A 23,947-nucleotide genomic window follows, 5' to 3' on the forward strand; every position below is an offset into this window, starting at 1 on the left:
CCTGGCACCAAATCTATCGCATGGTCCTCGGGTCTCTCTGGCGGTAATTGAGACGGTAATGAATCGGAAAAATAGTCACTATAATGTTGTAAAAACATTGACCTTTCTTTATCTAACACAAATAAATTTGATTCATCACAATCTGACACTTCACGTGCAAAAACCAAGTACGCAGAAGGTTGCTTTTTCATTACAGAAGTAATAACAGAAGTTGATACACTGGGAATAGACTCCCCTTTAAGCTTTACATCTAGAATGTGAGTCTTTCCCCTGCTCTGTACAGTGATCTTTTTGTTGTAGGCATCCATGATTCCCTGTACACGAAACAACCATGGAATACCTAGCAATACATCACATCCGTCCAGTGGCATGATGTAAAATTCTTTAGCATCTACATAGGACTGGATATGTATGCGCAACTTTCCGATGATGGGTGTCACAGCCTCTGTATGGCTAGGACATGCCAAACCTGCCTCTGCTGTATACCCCATCTCTTTAGGTCTGATTCCCAACTTTGAAGCCAATTCTGGGGAAATGAAGTTGGCTTTGGCACCTGGATCAAAGAAGATAAGCACTGTTTGATCCCTCACCTTTCCCCATGCTCTACAAAGCTCACTTGCATCTGAATTTGGCTTGTCGCCCACCATATCTGGCACTAGACCAGCCATGGGCCTCTTTCCTTTCCTGTCCTCCTTGTCTTCAGAATCAGCTGGCCTTTGCTTTTGAGGACAATTATAAGCAATGTGGCCAGGCTGCTCACAGATAAAGCATTTGTTCTTTGACCTCAGGACCTTCTTTTGCTCTTCTGACTTGCGAGGAAAACGTCTTTTCCATTTCTTTGCTGGTCCCTTTTCTGATTCAGCCGTAGCTTTGCCTTTCCCTGCTTTGGCTGGCTCCTGAGTCCCTTTAGGAACCTCATTGGGAACGTACTTCTTCGCTGAATTTTTCTTGGCTGATCCTTCCTTGACGCCAGTATTAAATTCACAATCTTCTCCCTTGAGCAAACCATTGCTAGTGTTTGCTACCTCGATGAGCTGCGTCAAAGTAGTGACTTTGGTCTTCGTGCAATACTTTCTCAATCCTTTGGGTAGGCCACAACAGTACTTTTCAATCTGTTCTGTCAATGGCACAAACCTATAGGAAGTTACTGGAAGTAGAGCTCTCCAAAACTTCCGATTGTAGTCATCCAGATTCTTGCAAGTGGCAGCATTAAGCTGGTGCCATTTTGTCATGACATCTGCTTCAGAGTCATCAGATAACTATGCTGCTACAAAAATCTGCTTGAAGTAAATCCATGTGGACGGAGCTTACCCTTGAAGCAATAAAGTTGTCCACCATTGTCCGGCATTCCTTGTCAAGAAAGTGGCTGCCTTGTGGACCTTTGAAGCCTCTGTAAAGTTTCCCCCTGCATTGGCCTTGTCAATCTGCTGGAGGAATGAGAGAGCCTTCTTCCTGTCATCAAACCCTGTAAAGGTCGTGAATGCCACACCTTTGTCACCTTCTTTGTACGGAGTTGGCTTCTCCATCGGCGTTAAGTTTTCATATGAAAGTGACTAAACATGGGAACACTGTTAGGGTTCATCTGTGTTCCTTGACCGCTATTAAGTTGACTTGGAAATGCCATATTTGGTTGTTGATTTGTAATTCCAGCCATACCAAAATTTGCCCGTGGCATCCCAAATTGGCTCTGAACGCTTTGAAACCCTGGTAGCATGCCCGTGACACCATACATGGGGTTAGGCATCATTGTTTGAGCAACCCGAACACTATTCCTAGCGTGTAAAACTGATTTCCAGGTGCATGACCAGCCATGCTCTCGAATACCGATCCACCTCCAAAATAGCCAGGGTATACTGAAGGTGGTGGGAAGACTTGTTGCATAGCTTGTAGGTTGCTTCCCTGGAACCAGCTATAGGCGGCTGAAAGGTGGTTGGCTGAACTGGTACAGCTTGAAAGACTCGCATTTCAGCCACCGGTTCTTGCACCTTAGGCACAGGTTGTGGAGACTGCATGTTCTCCGTCAAGTGTACAGGTGTTTCCATTGACTCTGCAGTATGAATCACCTGTGCTTGAGCCTTAACAGGCTTTTGAATATGATCCGGTGACCCAACTTGCTGAGACGGAAGAGGAGGTTGCAGAAAGGCTAAAAACCTCGGGTTCTGCATTACTTGTGTGAACATAGCCACAGCAGTAGTCAATTGGGTCCTGAATATATCATCATCCGTCTGTGGTGGTCTTGAAGACTCACCCACTTCATGTGTCTGTTGACTCTGCCAAGAGGAAACCTCTTCAGTCACATCATCTGGTCTGTCAGCCATAATTGCAATTTCCTGTGTCTGGTCTATGATCCCCTATGTCTTCAAGCCCAAATTGACCAAGGCTCACTTCTGTGGGAAAAAGTAATTTAATCCCGGCGATGGAACCATGAAACCGGTCTGTACTTTCAAAAAGGGCGGTAGACCTTAGACTTAAACCTTATTTGCTTTCACCCATCTAATTTGTCGCCCACTTTACCTGTACTTTCAAGACACAACAAAGGGGAAAGGGATACAGGTTGCTAGATTGCACCTGCATGAGAAGACCGACACCAGATTGGCCCCTAATTAGGCGTCCCTTTCGGTATTTCTTTATTCTTCAAAAGAGGGAATAAAAGCTGTGGTTCCCTACAAGCTGCCCCGCACAATCTTGGCTGAATTTCAATTGTTCTGGCCCGATTTCGGCAGCATAACTGTACTAGGACCCTTCACAGTCAGTATCCCCACGCATTGGATGACTTTCCCGACGCATACGGACACTTTGCAAAACCTGGCGAGAATCTGCAGCACGCTGAATTCTCTGTTTTCTGCCCCGAAAATGCACCAGATCACCTCTACAGCGGTCCCCTGGCATCCCCGAACCTCCTGGGGGTATTAGGGTCCGTTTAGGGCTGAAACCCTAAACCTGCAAAAATACACAGCAGGCTGTAATTCACTGTTTCGGGCTCCGTTTTGCGTGCCGGTCGCATCTGTAGCAAGTCCTCAAGCTCCCGCACCTGTAGGGCTACTTGCCCTTTGAATCGGACGAGATTTCGCACGTGAAACCTTTCCGAATCACCTGTACTTGCGGGGGATTAGCCGCTAGCTAATCCAGTACCTGTGCAAGAGGCTCTTGCCTCAACAATTGCGCATGAACCCACACAACTGTACATTGGTCAATTGAAAAGCCCACTATAGGGGCATAACATACTGCCATAGGGGAGAGAGAGGGCAGTGCGTAGCATGCAGGGCATCACTCCTGGCACCGCACTGTACATAAGAGGGAAAGGAAGCAGTCCATAGCTCTCAACCTGTGACAGACTGAAAATGAGCCTCCCTTCTCCTAAAATCAGCGCCACTTCCTCGTGCATCAAGAAAGTGCACAGAAATGTGCCAAGTAGGCTATTTCCCGTTTCGGGGTTGCCGCCTAAAAATCTCCCGACCGGTTGCCCAGTTGACTTCACGACAGAGTAATAAAATGTTCCCGTTGTCATTTCGGAGGTAATGACCCGAACACATTTTCAGGTCCCAAAATAGCAGTTCCCTAAATTTTAGGAGATGTTGCCATTGTATCTTTCTAGGTCATCTGACCGTCTTTGTACATTGGAGCCACACCAAGAACTGAAATGTAGCCTCTGTAGCAAAGGATTCCACTTTGGCTAGTCAATGACCCCACTTTGGCTAACCATGGTCCTTGTCCAACCTTAGTGCTCTCTTGCCCTCAGGCCTGGACTCCCTCTGAACAGTTCCACACTAGCTATGCAATGCAATGCAGGGCAGTTAGGTTTTCAGAGGTGTGTTTCCAAAAAGTGAAAATGAATAAATAATAAGAAAGAAATCAACAAAAAGGATAGATAGTAGTCACATGTTGGTGACACTAGCCAAAGGAGAGCCAACGGAGCAGTCATTACAGCAGATCTCAGAGCCTACTCATACTAGAGGTACCGTGCTTGACCGAGCCACTGAGCTTGGTAGATCCAGACGCCCACTACCTCGAGGGGTCTCCCAATACCGACGAAGGCTGCAACAGAAGATACAGATCACTCTAGCTCGACATGCAAGACGCCCAACCAGAGTACTGACCATGGAGGAGGTTGATGAGATCCGACAGCGACCGATGAGAGGTTTCATCTGAACCCCCCCCCCCCCCCCCCCCCCCCCCCCCCCCCCCCTCCCCCCCTATTTCCTTTCTCCTTAGTGTTTTAGTGTTAGTTCTTTGTAGCTTTGTAATTTCTGTACTTAGACATGTTGTCAGATTCACCAATTGTAAGTTTTTGGTCTCATAGGTCATTTTGGCCTTTTGAAGACGTTAATATAACATTTCATTTCTCTAGCATTTTTGGCATCATCATCGATCTCTCTCTTGCTAGTTTTTTTGGCATCATCACCTCTCTCCCTTGCTAGCGCTCCCCTTCCATAGTGTGTGCACACCCTCTTCGTTGTGCCACAACCCGTGGTGTGTGCTCGTGCCGATTTGGTGGGCGGTACGTGCTAGGACCTTGACGGCGAGGAGATCCATCACGATAGATACGAGATCTATTGACTGCCCAGTATGGAGAGGTGTCTTGCTCGCGGTTGCAGATAAGTTCATCACCCAATTCACCCTTTTCCGTTGCACCTTTGACATGATCTTCCTCGCTTGAAGAGGGAGAAGGCTAGTGTGACAGTGTCATCCTCGAAGTGAACATGTCGATGGTGTTGCTTCTTAGATCCCTTCTCTACAAGTTCTTCAAAGGTAGATTGTCTGCCCAAGTATCCCATAAAAGTCTCAAACCTCTGCCCTTTCTTGAATGTTTTTGATACTTCAATTATCTGATTGATTTTTCGTTCCATAGTGTGTTCAATGTACTCGCACATAGAAAAGAGAGAGCACTTCTTATGTGCCTTCGGCTTTGCTTTGATTTTCATGGCCGATTTGAGAGGTTGCTTGGTAGCCTTCTGCCATGTATCATAATGTTTTGGAGTTGACCAGTTCTTCATATACCAAGCACATGCCGGATCTCATGCAAACTTCATGAGACACTTCATCAATTGATTTTTTGTTGTTTCCGTTGGAAACTCCCTCCGGCAAAACTGTCGCGGGGACATGCTCTTGTTCCCGCTCTGAGTCTATGTCAGATTCCATAGCGTGTGCTACAAAAATCGGACCGGATCCTCTTGACAAGAAGAATAGGTTGAAGCTCTGAGACCACTGTAACCGGCATGGCACTAACAAGACGGGAAATCCTCAGCAACACCGGAACATAATAGAAGCTTTAAATAGTTGCACTTGAAAACTCAAAGTAGTCGAGACACGAAGCAGCAGAGTTCTGCTTCCAAATGGATGGGCTTTCAGTACTTCTATTTGATTTTAGAGAAAATTACCAAAATACCCGTGAAATTTGTGGAAATTCCCAAAATACCCCTCAAATTAGAAAAATTCCCAATATACCCTTGCATCTTGGGATGGATTTGCCCCAATTTTTGCATAGTCTAATGTTTATGACAATGGACATCTAACGTTGATCGTCTTAGACAAAATTATTCACCAAATTCTAGTTCTATCATCTTTTATTGAGGAGAACCTATCTTCCTATGAAGAGTTGTAAAAAAAAATGTTTTTAGAGATATTGGCGAGGTTAATTAGGGGTATTTTTTGAATTTTGGAAAAATTGAAGGGCATTCTGGGAAATTTTGGCCAAATATGAGGGGTACATTGGGAATTTGTAAAATTTGAGGAGTATTTTGGAATTTCCACAAATTACAGGGGTATTTTGGTAATTTTTCCTTGTTTTTATAATCACAGAGTATAACTGTTGGAGGAGCTTGCTCTGCGATGTGTAATTGTACACTGATCTGCCAGAGGGCTCCTCAAGGCAAACTATAAAGGTACGGACTGCCATGTCATCACTGTACAGAAGTTCCACATCAGCATCTTAGGTTCTCTCTTACTTTCAGCCAGTGGGTTATGTGCCACATCATCACTTTGTGACACCTTGGGAAGTTATCTGACCTCCCAAGGGAACTTGGAAGTTGCTAGGAAACTTGCCAAGAAGCTGCTGGGAAACATTTAGGTAACAGATGGAACTCCGCCCATAATAGGCTTGTAACCCATTGTAGCGACCAAGTGGGAAACATGGAGAGGTAGAGTGTTCGTGTATCTGAGGATACACTCACGGGGTTCAAGGGTCCCAACGATAGAGCACACAAACAATTGTAAGTGTGAACAAGGCAACAAATGGCTGATTATCACGTGGGAACAAGACCCGAAATTATTAAGGTGGCACCTACGAGTCAAGCAGTAAGTCCTTCGTTTGAAAGAGGGCTTTTGGAAAATGAATGTGTCTTTGTGCTAGGCTGGGAGGTAGCTCTCTCATTCTGTTCCTTTCGTAGTCTTCTTGAGGTCTTTCTTGTTAGGAACTTCTTGTGCTTGGTCAGTGGCCATCTGATACGTTGCTGCTTCTTGAAAGTCAAAACAAGAATTGCTATGCCAACTATCAGTTTATAGTCAATGCAACAATAAAATAGTTTTTTGCAGTATGTTTCCTATTGAAGGTTTTCCATCTTTGGGGATTTATTGCAGAGAATTCTAAGTTTGCAAAGATAAAAGAAACTGATTTTGTCCTGTTTAGTTATTACAAGAGCTGCATTGTTTATTTTTTGTCTGGCTGTAATTAATGTGGAACTTGATGCTGGTAATCGCTGTGCAATATAGATCTTAGCGGGAAAGACGGTTGAAGATGTCAAGAAAGAAGCAGCAAGAGAAATGGCTATTTTGGAAAGAATGTCCCGACTGCAACCGCAGTCCGCCTCCAATACTTTAAATGCCCTTCGCTCAAATAGATCTGGAGCATATACCATGTGAGTGGATATGTGTTATTATCTAAACTGCTGTTTATCATTATCAGACATCCAGCTATGAAGAAAGAGAGTGAATATTATGAATGACGTATAGGTGAAAGGATTTTTGACTTATATAAGTAATTGTGGCGAGCAAAGCATAGTAATTCACGACGCTTTAATGTAGTCTTAGAAAATAGATACAAGCACACCAAGGTTGTCACAAACTAGTGACGTGGCTGGCCCCGGACACATTTACATTGCTGGCAAGCCCGGAAAACGCGCCGACAGGCTGACGTGGCAGATTTCCAAAAAACATGCTGGGCTGCTGATGTGGCAGAGTTGACATGCTGACGTGGCAGCTGTACGGAATTTCCGTAATTTGCGCTGATTGCTTTTGGCAGATTTTGGGAACTAGTTGCTTTTGGAACTTTTGCTTTTAAGTGTAAAGCTTTTGGAGATCAATTGCTTTTGAGTTTGAAAGCTTTTGGGGCTCTGCTTTTGAGCATCCCTTGTAAGAATAAATACGCCCAAGGGCCTCACTTCTCAGGGCATCTGGACTCAGAGTCTGAGAGTGAGCACCCGCGGGTTCATTGTACTTTGCTCAAAGGTTAATATAAAAATAAGAAAGGGGCGTCAGTCTTTGGGCCAATACCTCTGGCACGAAACTACGCCGGGCCGTGTTTACTTTATTGTGAATTGTGATTAAGTTTGAAGTGAATCTCTACTGTGTCGCGGTAGAATCTTGACTTGGGGTGTCCAAGTTTGTTACAAAGGTGCTACAATACCAGGAGTAGATAAGGAAGGGGAAGAATTCTAGATTGGAACCATCATGTACATGCATACCTCCATCTAGGAACATATCTCTATTCTCCAACATAGAATGCTTTACCCTGAGCTGAATGTGGCAAAATCTAGACTGTGGTCGACAATGTAACGTTTTCAAAAAACACAGAGCTCGCGCTGCTCACCCTCTTACTTGCGCTTCACCTTCTTTCACACTGTTACCTTTGAGAGATTCTGCCTGAGTGCTCTTCGTGCACGTGTCGGATGCGCACTGTTACCCAATCTTGTCGCACATTGGGATTACGGCCATTACTGGAACTAAGGTTCAATTTTTAGTTGGAGTTGCCGCATTGTGAGTAGTGGAGCTCAGCTGAATGTTGGGTCTTATTATACCATGTCATCATTGATCAACATTGTGCTTCGTGCGTTGTGCTTTGTTCATTGCTTGTATGGTTCACTGAGAGAGAGAGAGACTTCCTGCACAATGCATTGAGAGGCACCCACACTGGCACAAGAGAATATTACTCTTTTCCTTCTACGCGTGCTCTCATTTTTGGTACGTCTGGTGGGTCCTCAATAGAAGTCTCAAGAGAAGTGTTCCAAGTTGCCATGGCCTCGTCTGCAACAAGTTCAAGCTACTCTCGACCTAACCCAAGACACTCCTTAATCCAGCTTCACTTTGTGATTTTGGTCTAGTCCAGCCTTGGTCTTTGTCTAGCCGTGGTCTTGGTCTGGCTATCCTTTATCTTGGTCCAGGTCTCGCCCAGTCTTGTATTGAACAGCCTTGGTCTTGGTCTAGCTGTGGTCTTGCTGGAGATGTTTATCCTGGAGCTTGGGGGTGTCTCCTAGCTCTGACCGTCTTGACCTGCTGCTGTAGGGTGACCCCTGTCTGTCTCTGTGTGACGGGTGGCAGTAGGGTTGTGGCCATCTGGAAGAGGTCTAAAGCTGTGATTTTCTGCCACCCTATGGTGCCGCTACAGGCCCCAACAATGTCTCTATGTGTCTATGTATCTCCACTAGAAAGCCGCCAAACAAGTGTTGTCTTTGGACTCCATGATCTATCGTAGGGTGGTTTGTCCGTGAAAAGAGCCTTATATTTGTCTCTAATACTCTCATATGCTCTACATCTGCAGACAAAGTGCTCGCGTCTTCAGTCACCCTCTGTACAACAGAACCTCTCTACTCGGGGGGGGGGGTATGGGAGCAGCTCTTCCTATCTTCTGGTGATACTCGGAGTTGACCAATTGCCACTTGTGAGCTATATGGCATGTAGGTGTCCATGTAGCACGGTCTTTGGATGAACTCCTCGTCTAGCATGGTCAAGAAATGCTTACTGTAATACAACATTTGTCTAGTGTGCGATCCACGTCTCCCTAATGTAGACCTGCCATAGATCTTGTCAGAGTATTGTGTTCCTCTCAATGTGTGAGACATGGATGGAGGGTGAGTGTGGGAAGGGTGGTAATCTATCCATGTCTAATCCATGTGCTCCGAACCACTCTCTGTAACCGGCCTGTACAATCCAAAAAGGGCGGTAGACTTTACTTCAAACCTTGATTTAGCTTTCACCCATTATTAGTCGTCTATTCTACCTGTACTTTCAAGACACAACAAAGGGGAGAGGGATACAGGCTGCTAGATTGCACCTGTATGAGTAGACCGACACCAGATTGGCCCCTAACTTAGGCGCCCCTTTCGGTATTTCTTTATTGTTTATAAGAGGGAATAAACGTTGTGGTTCCCTACAAGCTGCCCCGCACAAACTTGGCTGAATTTCAACTGTTCCAGCCCGATTTCGGCAGCATAATTGTACTAGGACCCTTCACAATCAGTATTCCCACACATTGAATGACTTTCCTGACGCATACGGGCACTTTGCAAAACCTGGCGAGAATCTGCAGCACGCTGAATTCTCTGTTTTCAGCCCCGAAAATGCGCCAGATCACCTATACAGTGGTCCCCTCGCGTCCCCGAACCTCCTAGGGGTATTAGGGACCGTTTAGGGCCAAAACCCTAAACCTGCAAAAATACACAGCAGGCTGTAATTTACTGTTTCGAGCTCCGTTTCGCGTGCCGGTCGCATCCGTAGCAAGTCCTCGAGCTCCCACACCTGTAGGGCTACTTGCCCTTTGAATCGGACGAGATTTCTGGCGTGAAACTTCTCCTAATTCACCTGTACCTGCGGGGGATTAGCCGCTAGCTAATCCAGTACCTGTGCAAGAGGCTCTTGCCTCAGCAATCGCACATGAACCCACACAACTGTACATTGGTCAATTAAAAAGCCCACTAGTGGGGCATAACATACTGCCATAGGGGAGAGAGAGGGCAGTGCGTAGCGTGCAGGGCATCACTCCTGGCACCGCACTGTACATAGGAGGGAAAGGAAGCACTCCATAGCTCTTAACCTGTGACAAAATCTTAAAATGAGCCTCTCCCAGCTTAAAATTCAGCACCACCTTTTCTTGCATGAGGAAAGTGCACCAGAATGTGCCACTTGGCGCATTTACAAGCATTTTCCCGTTTCGGGGTTGCCGCCTAAAAATCTCCCAACCGGTTGCCCAGTTGACTTCACAGCAGAGTAAGAAAATGTTTCCCTTGTCATTCCGGAGGTAATGACGCAAACACATTTTCAGGTCCCAAAATAGCAGTTCCCTAAATTTTAGGAGATGCTGCCATTGTATCTTTCTAGGTCATCTGACCCCCTTTGTACACTGCAGCCACACCCAAAACTGAAATGTAGCCTCTGTAGCAAAGGATTCCACTTTGGCTAGTCAATGACCCCACTTTGGCTAACCATAGTCTTTGTCCAACCTTAGTGCTCTCTTGCCCTCATGCTTGGACTCCCTCTGGATAGTTCCACACTAGCTATGCAATGCAGGGCAGTTAGATTTTCCGAGGGGTGTTTCCAAAAAGTGAAAGTAAATAGATAATAAGAAAGAAATCAACAAAAAGGATAGATAGTAGTCACACGCTGGTGACACTCTCTCACCTGCGAGTACCAAGACTCATGCTTGCACGACTCCGAAATCTGTCTGGAGGCCTCAAAGACTCTGTGTGAGTCTATCCATGGCACCTCTCTCATCCTTTGAATGAGGCAATGTCGCAAATGGGAGTGCGCACGAATAATCAATAAGCTGAAAATAAATAAACTTTCAACCAAAAGAGACGAGGAAGTAGATCAACACAGTATTGGGGACGAGAAGATGAGTTCCTTCCCCCCCCCCCCCCCCCCAACAAAAAAAGAGAATCCTTATTGAGGGAGAATCTTTTTACAAGCACAAAAACCGGAGAAAACCCCTCCATTCTAGATCTTTGACTCGATGGTCGTTTCCTTCCTATGAGGGAAATTCTTAGAGGCGAGCTCTCAATTCCTGTTCCGTTTGCACTCGAAGCATAAAAGCTCTGAAGACCGTTCCGGATTCTGTTTCTAGAATCCCCGAGTGTAGGCCAAAGCCTCCTTCCTCCTCCTCCCCGATGCAGTACCTGCAAAAAGCACAAACACAAAATGCAACGTCTCATAGAGCGTATTCACAAGCTTCACTTGTCGCTCGAAGTACGTCGGCTTCTTGTGATCACTTGCAAATTCCCGGCGGCAGGATCTCCTTGGGCTAGTGCTGGCATAACTGAGGGGAGAGAGAGAGAGAGAGAGAGAGAGAGAGAGAGAGAGAGAGAGAGAGAGAGAGACGCTGGCTGTTTTTATAGGCTTTTGGAGCCGGTAGGAATAGCTGGCGAGTTTCTCGCAACAATAGCAGAGGATGGGGGCGCTGGAATAGCAAGGAGAGAAGAGAGAATGCTGGCGCGTGAGAGGAGAGAGAGAAAATGCTGCCGGTTGGGCTGTTTTTAGCAGATTTTGTGTGCCCCCCTCTTGCCTTGCTTTATTTTAATGGTCACCCTAGTAAAAATAATGTGAACCTGTTTAAAAACTTAAACGAGAACTTGTGAGCTGAAAATTGATGCTACACTGCACTTTCCAGGCGTCCCTAGATGCAACCACAGACACAGATGCGATGCAGACATAGATTTCCTCATGGGAAATCATCTGATTTACCGGAAAGCACTAAAAAATCTCCTGCTTTTTAGAAAAAGTTTCTCAAAACCCATCTTTATTCTTGTGCCTACGTCTTACATGTATTTCTTTATCCATTTCAGATTTCCTCCCATACTAATAGAATATACCCTTATCCAATGCTCCCGTCGCCCATCATGTGACGCATCGAGAATACCCATTTCCTGGTCTCTCCCATCGAACTTACGAAACAACTCATTCACAATGCTTAATGTCACCCATCATATGACACATCAAAGTTGTCTGTTTCCGATGGATTTTATCAGTTCCAGTAGATCTATAGTTTCTAACTTTTATAGTTCAATGTACACCTAAATATCCTAATAATGATAAATAGAAATTACTCAAAAAAAAAGTCCATTTAGCAACATCCCTCTGGCTTCTAAACAGTTGTCCTCAATTGTAGTGCTTGTACATATCCTTCCAGAATCTTGGGATAAGATGCTAATTCCTGCTCAGTCATCCACTGAGCTTCTAAAGTAGAATAGTTCTTGAACTTTACCAAACAATTATGTGCAATCTTTTTTTGGACTTAAGATAGCCGTTCCTAATGATGAATGATCTGCTCTGGTGGGAGTATTTCTTCCGTTTCCTTAACGTCAAGAGCTTCCTCAATAATAGGCTAACTTGGAAGTTGGAGGCGGTGGCCGGAGTAAACTAACCTGGAAAGCATGATGGATCCTACAATTAAGCGGTAGCTCTAATGGGAATGTCACATCATTCACTTGGTCAATTATCTTAAACGGCCTATAATAACGATGGAAAGTTTTACCACTTCCCGCTTATGAGTTGCTTGTTTCTTTAGTCTTGCCTTCTCAAACTTGAGTGAGACCAATTGACCGATTGTTAAGTCCAAATTCCTTTTGTGCTTGTCCGCAGCTTTCTTATGTTTTTCTTGAAAGTGCAATATTGCTCTCTTAACTTGGCCATAGGCAGTGTCCATATCCCGGACAAACTCATCCACTGCAAATATCTTATCCTTAGCTAAAAGGATCGGTGTAAGCAAAGGCTTACCATAAAGAATCTCAAAGGGTGTCTTCCACGTAGACGAATGTACGATATTGTTATACCGTACTCGCGAGGGGCAAATACTTCTCCCAATCAGATTGTTTGTCCGACACACAGGATTTCAACATATCTAATACTGTGGAATTGGCGATCTCACTCTGCCCATCCATTCGGGGATGGTATACAAAAGAAAAATTCGACTTAGTGTCAAAGTGTGTCATGCGAGGTCTCGATCACTCACAATAGACTTGGGCATCCCACGATGCTTGAATATCTGTGCTAGAAAACCCAGAGCCATATGATCTGCTTTGATTGTTTTCTTGATTGGAATGAAGTGGGCTTGCTTACTAAATGTGTCCACAATGGTCCAGATCACATCATTTCCAGTATGAGTCTTAGGGAGTTCCATAATAAAATCCATGGCAATACTCTCCCAGGGTTGATCAGGCACAGTCAAAGGTTGAAGTAACCCAGGTGTCTTATGCTGATCATAGTTGACTTTTTGGCAAACCAAGCCTTCCCTGACATACCGATCGATGTTTGCTCTAAGTCTTGGCCAAAGAAATATCTTTCCAATGCTAGGGTTGTAGGGAGATTACCCCAGTGACTTGCATAAGGCGAAGCATGTGCTTCATCCATGATTTTCTTCCTCAATGGCACTGCCACACAAATTGCTTGGTGGTGGTAGAGATAACCATCACGAATGGAATAGGGATATTCATTCTCTCTGTTCTGTAACTTGCTCCAAATAGAGAAGTCTAAGTCCTTCGGGTTCAATTCCGAAGTGATTCCAGTTTCCGATGATATACAAAAGTAATCGCATTCTTCCTTGACCATCTAGGCAATGCGTCCGCAGCCACGTTCTTACTCCCAGTCATATGAAGGATGTGGAAGTGAAACATGGACAAGAAGTTGGCCCATCTCATTTGCTTCTCAAATAATTTTCGTTGCATGAGAAAATACCACAAACTCTGATGATCGGTCTTGATCACAAAGTCTGCTCCTAGAGGGTAATGCTTCTAGGTAGACAAGACGTGAATCACAACCATAAGTTCCTTCTCGTAGATTGACTTTTGATTTCCAAACTAGAGAGCGAACCCTTGTTTGTTTTATCCTTTTTCTATGCGAAAATCAAGTAAGCAGAAACGCACTTCTTTATTTCCTTTTCAATGGAGATATGGCTTAGAATAGGGAACAGCCAATCCCTTGCATCAATAGAAGTTTTAATGTTCTTGCCCTCATGCTCAAAAGCGAGGGTCTTTTCCACATAATCTGGGACTGATTGCATATGGCAGAGTTACGCGGAACGCGAAACGAGAACGAGGACCAGGTCCCCGCGGAACGAGGGAATGCCCGAGGTGTCCGGAACCGGAACGGCACGCAACGAGAGGCATATAAAACATCCAAATAATGCATTTTTTAGCTCTGTGTTTAAATACAGGTAGTATGAGGCCATGGATTATGTGAGAAAGAGAGGGGGAGAGGGAGAAGAAGAGAGCTTGAGTTTCGTCGGCTTGAAAGTTGAGACGACTGGGGAGATTCTCGAATCTTCAATGGCAAATATGTTTCATGTGGGCTTGACTCCTTAAGAGATTGAGAGAGAGAGAGCTTGAGATAGTAGATACATAATACTTAGAGGCTAGAGCTTGTGGCAACCTTGTGCATTGTCACTTGTGAAGGTAACGGGTGAGGGGGCTGTGCATTTTATAAGGGGGAGTTGAAAATTCTGCCCCCAAATTTTGGTCATTGAAGATTGCTACCCAGCCAATCCGGCAGCCCCATTCCGGTTTGGCCAGGCTGTCCGGAGTGGCCAACCGTGCCGAGCCGTTCTAGATGATCCTCCATCCACGGAACTGTGTTATGGGGTTCCACCTCCCTAAAAACCCTTTCCTTGGTAACAGTGGCATATGGTAGTGCCATGGCGTACCCAAGATGATATCACATCCCTCGATGGGTGCCATTAGAAATGATTCGTGGTCCTTGACGAGAAGATGAGTACAAGGAGTTGCATTTGTAGTCAACCCCTCAAATGCCGATCCGGAAGTGACCGGAGTTCCAAGTCGAGCCGGTGTCAAGCCCAAGCGTTTTGTAGTATCAAGCAAGATAAAGTTGTCTATTCATCTAGGATCATATAGGATCAATACTCGTTGGTTATTCCCAGCCCTTTAGAAGCTAACGCTTCCCTTTTTCCGTTTCCGTATTTCCTTGAATGTCAAAAATAGAATGCGAGCTTAGTAGAGCGGATTCCTTCTTCGCGTTTTCTTTCTTTGAAGATGTTTTCTCCTGCCGTTGTTGTCGAACAGGGCTGACGGTCTTCTTGTGTCCTTTCTCACAACAGTAAAGACACCTTCCTTGCTCTTTGAAGGCTTGTACTTGGTTGGGCGTGAGATACTTGAGTGGTTTTCCGGTACCCTTTGGCTTCTTAGGCTGATTCGGGTCCTCAGAGGGACACTTTTTGCCTAGGTCACCATGGACCGCTTTTTGCCTTGCACAGTATGTGCTGTGTTCCATCCGTCTAGGGGTACCAGTGGAATATAGATCCTCGGCAATGATTACCAACTCCATCATCCACTAAAGGGTATCATGAGGATACACCTTCATGCCCTTTTGAAGCTGTAGTTGAAGGCTTACTTCGAATTCTTGCATCTTTTTCTCGGCGGAAATTTTCATGAAAGACGTAACTTTCATGAGAACTGACCAGTACTTGTCAACTTAAGCCGTGACTTTCTCATGTTCCTTCTTGGCGAGCCCGTCCCATTCCTTTCGGATATCCTTCTCGAAGTTGGGCAGAAGGAATTGTTCATAAATTCATATTTGAATTAAGACCACGTTCTAGCTTGTGTACCTTCTAGAATCTTGGCTAAGCACCAGTTGCACGCGGTCTCCTTGAGATACATCCCAACATGACACAACTTGGATTTTTTGGTAAAGTGTCCGTTGGCAAAAGCTACTTCAAACTGTCTGATAAAAGATAGTGCCTGGGAGATGTCTCTCCGTCCTGTGTAACTGTCAAACTTGACGTCCTTGTCATTGGATTTGAAAACCCGCATCTTGTGGTGACGCTTGTTGTAAAACTTCTTAAATGTATAAGTCTAGTGACCTCCCTCCGTGTCAAAGAGAGAGAGGGTGCATCTAGAGAATCCTTGGAGGGAGGGAGCCTGTCCATATAGAAACTATGTAGCTCAAACCATGTTGCCATTTGTGCATACCAGATTGATGTATCTCCCTATGCTGTCAAGTGCCGGGGGGATTCCAGTGCCAGCCGAGCATAACGATCTCATGGGAGCTCCCATAAGTTGTGTATGAATGCCACTGATCTCATAAGAGCCGCAACCACCATAGGAGGGACAACCAACTTTGCTCGGATGATCGCATGGGGAACCGAGGCCTTAGCCTTGATCATCCTGGAGAGCATGGAGATAAGTGGCCTCTCCATGTCTCGCCACCCATCTGTACGTCCATGTTGACGACTATGATCATCTACTGAGGTTCTCCATATCAGCACTCCACATAGCAGATAGATGAGGCAACCAAAGTATCAAAAAGCCATAGCTTGGTGCGAGCCTCCTGGAATTGAACCTGTGAACACATCCTCTCCAAACCCCCCAAAGTTGCATTTGCTCTAGTCAGTCTAGTCTATGACGCTTTTCTCATGGAGAAAAGCAGGGCACGAAAAACCACCACAAGGTAAGTGTACATATCCGTATACTCCACTCGCTCTTGTCCATAAGTAAATCTGGGTGGTCACGATGGTGATCGCCTAGCCCATTGCTGCGAACACATCCTCTCCAATCTACCCAATGCTGCGTGGGCTCTAGTAAGTCTGGTTTTTGCTGCTCTTCTGAGTGAGAATGTAGGTCCACTAAAAACCACTCCAAGGTAAGTGTAAGCGTCTGTGTATTCCACTGTCTCCTGGCCGTATGTGAGTGTAGGTGCTGACCTCCTGATCCACTGTGGGGTGGTATTAAACACCATAACCTTGGTTTTACCCAGGTTGACAGACATACCACTTTCGTGGGCAAACGTATGCAGAGCATCCAATTGACGTTGCATTCCCTCTGGGGATTCGGAGATCAACACTATGTCATCAGCATATAACAAAAGTGGAATCCATGTCCCTGCCAACTGAGCACCTTTATCCCCATCGCTGTCAATGTAGTCAAAAATCTCATCCACATACATACCGAAAAGAGTGGGAGAGAGCGGGCAGCCTTGCTTCACCCCAATAGTGGAGTGAACCGGTGTAGAAAGTCCATCCGGGGTGCGTACATGCCCTACTACTAATCTGTACAATGCCATGATCCCCCAAATGAGTTCTGTGGGTACTCCCATTTCCTGTAATCTGCGCATTAGTCTAGCTCTGGGTATCGTGTCGAAAGCTTTGCGGAAGTCCACAAAGCTACAATAGATCCGTCTCCCATGAGATCTGCCTTCCTCGATGATGGCCCTGAGTGTTAGGATGTGGTCGAGAGTAGAGAAGCCTCTCCTGAATCCTGCCTGCCCAGTTGCACGTATTCCTTCCCCCTCTGCCCATCTACTCAGCTGTTGCTCAAGAATGGATGCATACAACCGTGCCAGTGTGTGCCCAATCATAATAGTGCGATAATTCCCAAGCTCCATGGGGTCTCCTGATTTGAAGATAGGTACGATTGTAGATAGGCTCCAAGTGTCCGGTAGGCCCTCACACATGGCACGGTTAAACATAATTGCTAGAAGCTCTGCTAGTAGGTCTTTGGCATGCATGAAATGCTCAGCTACTAGGCCCTCATGATCATATGCTCTCCCAGTCTTCATCCTATCAATGGCTTTCTTCACCATCTCGGCAGTGAAAAAGACACATGTAAGATGTGGGCATGGGTCGGGGGGGTTGGGGAAGGGCGGCTGTCCAGGTACTGTGTACAAAGATGATGCGTACTGACCCCAGGTCTCTGTGGAGGAAATAGCAGGGGGGGGGGACTGCTAATGAAAAAGCCACCACGCTTCACGCGAGTCTTGACTCAAGAATAGCTGATATAGATCCTGCTCGAGTCTAGCCAAAAAAGCCCTCTTCTTCCGCCGCACCAAGCGTCGGAAGTCCATCTGTGACTTTCTGTGAGTGACGCCCCCCAACAACACTTCCCTCTGAAGTCTGGCTCTAGTCTGGCGGCACTCCTCATCGTACCAGCTGTTTTGAGGCATGCTCCCAAATTGGCGGCTCTGCTCAGGTTGGGTGTGTGGGTATGCTTCAGCTGCTGCCTCATGTAATGTCTGTGTCAGTATAGTAGTTAGCTCCTCTAGAGGTCGCCCCGGGTCCTCAGTGCGTAAGCGTCTGTAGATTCTGTCCATGTATACCGAGTCCGTCTCCCTTGTGAATATGTAGCGAGTAGGGGCTGCTACTCGTGGCCTGTGTGCTGCACTGAAATGGAAGGAGATGGTCATTGACACCAGAGCATGATCCACCGCCACCCCGACCGGTCTGGGCCCAACTGTGAGATCCTCGATACTAGAGATGAGATTCGGTTGTGCCATGACATAGTCCACCGTGCTGGCCCTGTGTGGGAAGCATGTAAAACCTCCCGCAGCAGGAAATCTCTGTAGGCCATTCAAGATGGCCAATCCATGTGCAGTGTACCCATGTCTATCAGGTGTCGCCCATACTCAGTATATTCCATATCGTGTGATAGTCTGGAAAGGCCCGTCTCTGCCACATCTATCTCTCTTAACATCTCCTCTGAAGTATCATAAAACACTGCCTGGTGATGGGCAGTCCTAGCATTGAAGTCCCCGAGGATGATAATGTCACCGTCCCTAGAGAACTCCCATATGTCATCATCCAAAATAGAGAAAGGGGACTGTCCTCTGGGTGGTGCATAAACTGATGTACTCGGGGGAAAGTAACAAATAGCTAGATAGAGGTATCTGCCTGTCTCTTCTTTCAGTCTCACCCACATGTACCTAGCCTGCTTGTCCCTGCGGGCTATATGTATCAGTGGCTGCAGATCCTCTCTAAATAACACTGCCACTCCTCTCGAGCCCCGCCCTCTGTGCTCTGAGCGTGTCTCTTGTCTGTAGGCTGTCTCCCACCTATATCCATTGATGTGAGGCATGGATTGCCCAGGGGCTTGGTGTGTCTCAGAGTAGAAGATTATGTCTCTTCCAATAAAGCTATCCTCAAAAGCACCCACATCAAGACGCATAGATCCATTGCAATTCCAGGCAGCTACTTTGAGTGTCGTCCCATAAGTCTTGCACCGTCATGTGGAGCGTCGCTCGAGTATTACCACTTTTCCGTCTCGGTAAAAAGCGATCTTGCCTTTTCCCCTTGCCGCTCTAATCTCCGGCATTACTTCCTGCATATGAGCGATCTGCGAGAGGGTGAGATCGTCCCCAAGAAAGATGCCAGTCTCTTTAAGAGTTGGTCTTTTCTTCAAGAATGACTTCTTTGCTTCCATGGAGGGAAAACGGAGGATGAGTGCTCTTTCTTTTGAGGTTTCTCCACTGTCTCCATTTTTCTTTATGTTGCCCACTCTCCATGCCCTTGTGTGTGTCGGCTCATGAATCCCCATCAAGGCTGTGAGTTCTTTTACTTCTTCGTCCACATTGCCTTCGTCTTTAAGACCTCAAATTCTCACATGTAAAGCGCGCACCCTTCTCCTCTGCTCCTCCTCTAGTGTCTGGTTAATGATGGTGTTGGGTGTGGACATGGGCGTTATCTCCTTGTCTTTTCCTTTCTTGGCCACCTTGATCCATTTCTCGGCTTCGTCCGCCTTCTGTTGGGTTTTGGTAAGAACATCCACCCAAGAAGTCGTCATTTCTTTGTGTTGTTCTTCTCCCTCTTTGATGGCCCGTACTTGTTCCTTGATCGTGTTGATTTCTTCAATTACTGAGGGTTGCAGTTCTCCCTCTTCCAGTGTGTTTCTTGATCGGGTTTCGGCGAGTTCTTTCTTGAGTGACGTGATCTCTTCCTCTTGGGTCGTCACTCGGTCTTCCAGGATGCTTATCTTGTTCTCTTGGATCAGCACACGTCCTTCGAGAATGTTTATTGTGCCCCAGAGATTGCGGTTCATCTTGGTGATGGTCTCCGTCATTTCCTCTTTGCATTTTCGAATGGCATCCTCTAGGGGGTCGGCTTTTTCGTTCGTCTTCCTCATGCTTGATCGCCGTCCGCAAGGGGGTTAGATGCGCGTGTGCACCCACCCTAGCAGCGGGCAAGGCAATTGGGCGTGTGGAGGAGTCGTCATGTGCACCCCCACTAGCGACGGTCTCAGCGAGTGGTGGAGCGCGAGGCGGTACGGCCTGGGGGGGAAGCGATAGCTATAGGTTGGAGAGAGAGAGAGAGAGAGAGAGAGAGAGAGAGAGAGAGAGAGGGGGGGGGGAGTATGGTAGATAGGGTGGGGGGAAGGGGGGCGGGCCAAAAATAAAATATAAGTAAATAAATAATAATAATAATAATAATAATAAATTCTCCCTACGCTTAGAGGATGGACGTCCTACGCGTGAAAGGAAAAACGAGGGGGGGGGGGGGGGGGGGGGGGGGGGGAATTATTACGCGTAGGAGAGGGGGGGGAGACATACTACACGTAGGAGATTGCGGGGGCTAGGGCAACAGGTGCGGGGGGGTGCACAGCAGGGTGCCACAGGTGCAGCGAGCGGGGGGGTGCACAGCAGGGTGCCACAGGTGTAGCGAGCGGGGGGGGGGGGGGGGGGGGGGCAGGGCGATGTGCGCGCGAGGGCGGGCCGATGGTGCGGGGGGGCAGTGAGGCGGGGGGGGGGGGGGGGGGGGCAGGGCGATGTGCGCGCGAGGGCGGGCCGATGGTGCGGGGGGGCAGTGAGGCGGGGGGGGGGGGGGGGGGGGGGCAGGACGCAAGTCAGGCGGCAGCAGCACAGCAGCACAGCAGCGCGAGCCAGGCAGCAGCGTGAGAGAGAGAGAGAGAGAGAAAGAGAGAGAAATGAAATGTAATGTTAACGTCTTCAAAAGGCCAAAATGACCTATGAGACCAAAAGGTTACATGTGGTGAATCTAATACCAGGTCTAGGTAAAAAAAGTACAAAGAACTGAAAAGAAAATAGTGGGTACGGGTGGGGTGAAAGCTGGTACAAAGGGGATACAAAGAGGGGTGAGCTGATACAATGGAGCTAGAGAGAGAGAGAGAGAGAGAGAGAGAGAGAGAGAGAGAGAGAGAGAGACCTTCCCAAAGGTTATCAGGTGATAATGCAGCTCATACCTGCAAGCACATACAGGGCACATAATTAGCTTTCATGGGCATTTAAAATCTGAGCACACAAGCTGATACAATGGAGCTCTTCGACAGTAGAGGCATCATATACATATGTATACATCAGTATCCAAAAGGCATCATCTACATGAGAGAGAGAGAGAGAGAGAGAGAGAGAGAGAGAGAGAGAGAGAAATGAAATGAAAATGAAATGATATATTAACGTCTTCAAAAGGCCAAAATGACCTATGAGACCAAGCCGTTACAACATAGAGAATCTGATACCATGTCCGGAATAAAAAAGAACTGAAACAAAATACAATGTGTAGTACAATGAAAGAAGGGGGGAAGATATGGTGGAGATCCATCCTCATCTGTACTCTGGACGTCGAGAGAGTATGGCTCAAATCCTCTGTTGTAGTCTCCGTCGATGTTGTGTAGCTCCTTCCTCAATCGCGGGCGTCTAGATCTCCCTAGCTCCAATGCTCAGTCTATGAGAATGCCAGTAGCGGTAGTATGAGTGCGGGTAGAGCTCTGCAATGGTGTCTGCTCCTCTGGGGTCCAATATCTAGTGTAAAGAAATCTGTAATCTCTCTGGGACCGTCTCTCTCCAGCTCTCCTCAGTAAAGTGTCTCTGTGCCTGTGTAACTCAAGCAGATATAGTCCAAGACATCTCTGATCCTCATAGCTCATGACCCTAGATAGAGGCCCAAAACCCTCTCTCAATAGACAATGAAAAGGGCCTCGTATCTCATAGTACACTGTGCAATGACATGTAATGGGGGGAGAGAGTACATTGTATTTAGCTGTCCATATCTGGGGCTTTGCTAGACAATGCCTGGGTTGAGACTCAGCTTGACGAATGGAGGCAAGAGATCAAGGAGCTTGAAAAGAGGAGGCATGATTATTTTACCCTCCACAAGTGGGCTTCTTAGTGGACTCAGGCTGGGGAATAGAGTCATTGGACCTCGAGAGACTCACACTCGGGTTTGCCTGTTACAGAGGTAGGAAAGAACATTAGCACATTAGCCGTGAGAGATAGGAAAGAACATTAGCACAAAGAGATTGCCACAGCTTTCTACAACGAGCTCTTGTCTGCACAGGATTGTCTGCAGAGGAGCCGACAACGTACATGGATACCTGCAAAGCAGAGGTGTGGGCTCATATGCGACAACAGGTTATTGATGACCTGTGCATTAGGCTTAAGAGACCTATGTCGTAGTCTGAGTCAATATACAAAAAATAGTTTGAAGATGTAAAACAATTGTGTGTGTATAGCAGTTTAAAAACTTGTTTTAAATTGTTACAGAGAAATTAAGCAAATGTAGCAACCATTTGAAAAAGGTTTGTGTTGTAGAAGCATACTTAATAAGTACAGAACCTCTGATTACATGTTTTTTATCACCTAACAGGCATGTAAACATTCAAATTGTTATGTGCTCCGTCTTGGTTGTACATGTCTATCTACCTTGCTGCTATAGGAGCCAGACAAAGAAGCAATTGATAATTGTCAGACATAGATGTTTTGCAGTAGAGTTTCTAGAAGTATTTTAGATCCCACCCACTTGTGTGAGCTTTCCGACAAAAATATTTCTGTGAAGCATCCACTCGAGCAAAGTTTTTGATCATTACTAGGACATTTCTTTGAAGTATTCTGCTAATTCCTTCTTTGCCCTGTTCAAGTGCTACAAGCAGTGCAGGTTCTGTCTTGACAGAAAAGGACCGTCCGACTATTGACCTTTTGAAGCGGCAAACAGCTGGTCCAGCCCTTGGTTTATATGCACATGCATCCACCTTGAAACCATTGCACATAGACCAGCGGTCTCAGTTACATAACCAGTTTCATTTGCGTGTTAATATTCCAACATACCTTGATGACTTCAAGCAGGGATTTCCAAGCAAAGGGCTATCTTCTGTGACTACTGAATGGTGGGGAAATGTGTTATCTGATGAAACGGATGACCCTCCTAGTGTCAAGGAAACAGAACACACAGTTGTGGAACCATCTCCTGAAGGCCAGTCAAATGAGGATCAGCATACAAGCTCTCTTGGTTTCAGTTCTCAGACAGCTGAGACGAGCACCACAGACTTGACACCAGCTAGTATCCTGACAAGGACCAGGAAGAATGCAGTAGAGACGGGAAGAAAGGCGTTGGGAATACTCGTGGCACGAGGATATGGGGCACATCGCCTGGCAGATAAGGATGAAACTCTGCTTAGGGCAATATTTGCAGATAATTTTCCTGTCCTTTGGGAAGCTTACAGTGTAACCAATCAGCATGGATAATTTGGTAACCCCTTGAATGGAGATTGTTGCTGCATTAGGTTTTTAGCATGGATAGAGTTGGTGGCCCCTGTAAGCAGAATATTTAACAAACCTTTAGCACAAAAGTCTCTTGTGGCAGGAGTTCAAAAGGTGCACTAGGTTTTTAACATGGATAGAGTTGGTGGCCCCTGTAAGCAGAATATCCAACAAACCTTTAGCACAAAAGTCTCTTGTGGCAGGAGTTCAAAAGGTTAGCTAGGGGCCAAGGTTCCAACTTGCTGAATTATCAATACATCCAATCTCGGGCCATTTGCTCAGTTTTTAAGAAGCGATGCTCAGAAACTTCAAAGCTGGTATTTCTATCCCATCTCTAATCGATGGACTTACAAAGATTCAATATGGTTTTGAATTGTGTGTGCACGTATCTGTCGCTGTGGTAATCAGCTTCATGTTGCTTGCTTGTATAAGTTATCAGTGAGCATTTTTGACTCGCTGCTTGTTTTGCTACCTATCTGTATACAGTGCTTAAGAATTATGTAACATGTTAATTGTATGGAAATGCCTTCTTGAGAGCCCCCTTGCCTCCCTCCCTTCCTACCTTCCTCTTCTTCATCCATGTGATGCAGAAGTATTTTTGTAGTTTCAAATGACAAGGTTCTAGAAGGTATCTCTCTCTCTCTCTCTCAAATTGTAACACTAGTTTTCGGTAGTACATCCCCCTATCTTAGGAGGCACACTTGCATATGTATAACATGCTAGGATAGACCTGGGATTGGATTACAGAACCATTGCA

General features: G+C 46.2%; 1 protein-coding gene across 2 annotated transcripts in view; it reads left to right on the forward strand.

Annotated features, from left to right (window-relative positions):
• The window catches only part of LOC147461898 (uncharacterized), a 101,412-nt gene extending 77,683 nt beyond the window's left edge, over positions 1 to 23,729 (forward strand). Inside the window, exons 3-4 of one of the 2 annotated variants that reach the window (XM_086509366.1) lie at positions 6,709 to 6,854; positions 22,584 to 23,729. In XM_086509366.1, coding sequence (XP_086365492.1) covers positions 6,709 to 6,854; positions 22,584 to 23,175 — 738 coding nt within the window. In that variant the 3' untranslated portion in view covers positions 23,176 to 23,729. Of the gene's footprint in view, positions 1 to 6,708; positions 6,855 to 22,571 lie in introns of both variants that reach the window. The other variant, XM_086509365.1, reaches the window with a different exon arrangement.
• The last annotated feature ends 218 nt before the right edge of the window (positions 23,730 to 23,947 follow it).

This window comes from Adiantum capillus-veneris, chromosome 3 (genome assembly GCF_014529385.1).
Source record: "Adiantum capillus-veneris isolate H3 chromosome 3, ASM1452938v2, whole genome shotgun sequence".
In the NCBI taxonomy this organism is placed as follows: domain Eukaryota; kingdom Viridiplantae; phylum Streptophyta; class Polypodiopsida; order Polypodiales; family Pteridaceae; genus Adiantum; species Adiantum capillus-veneris.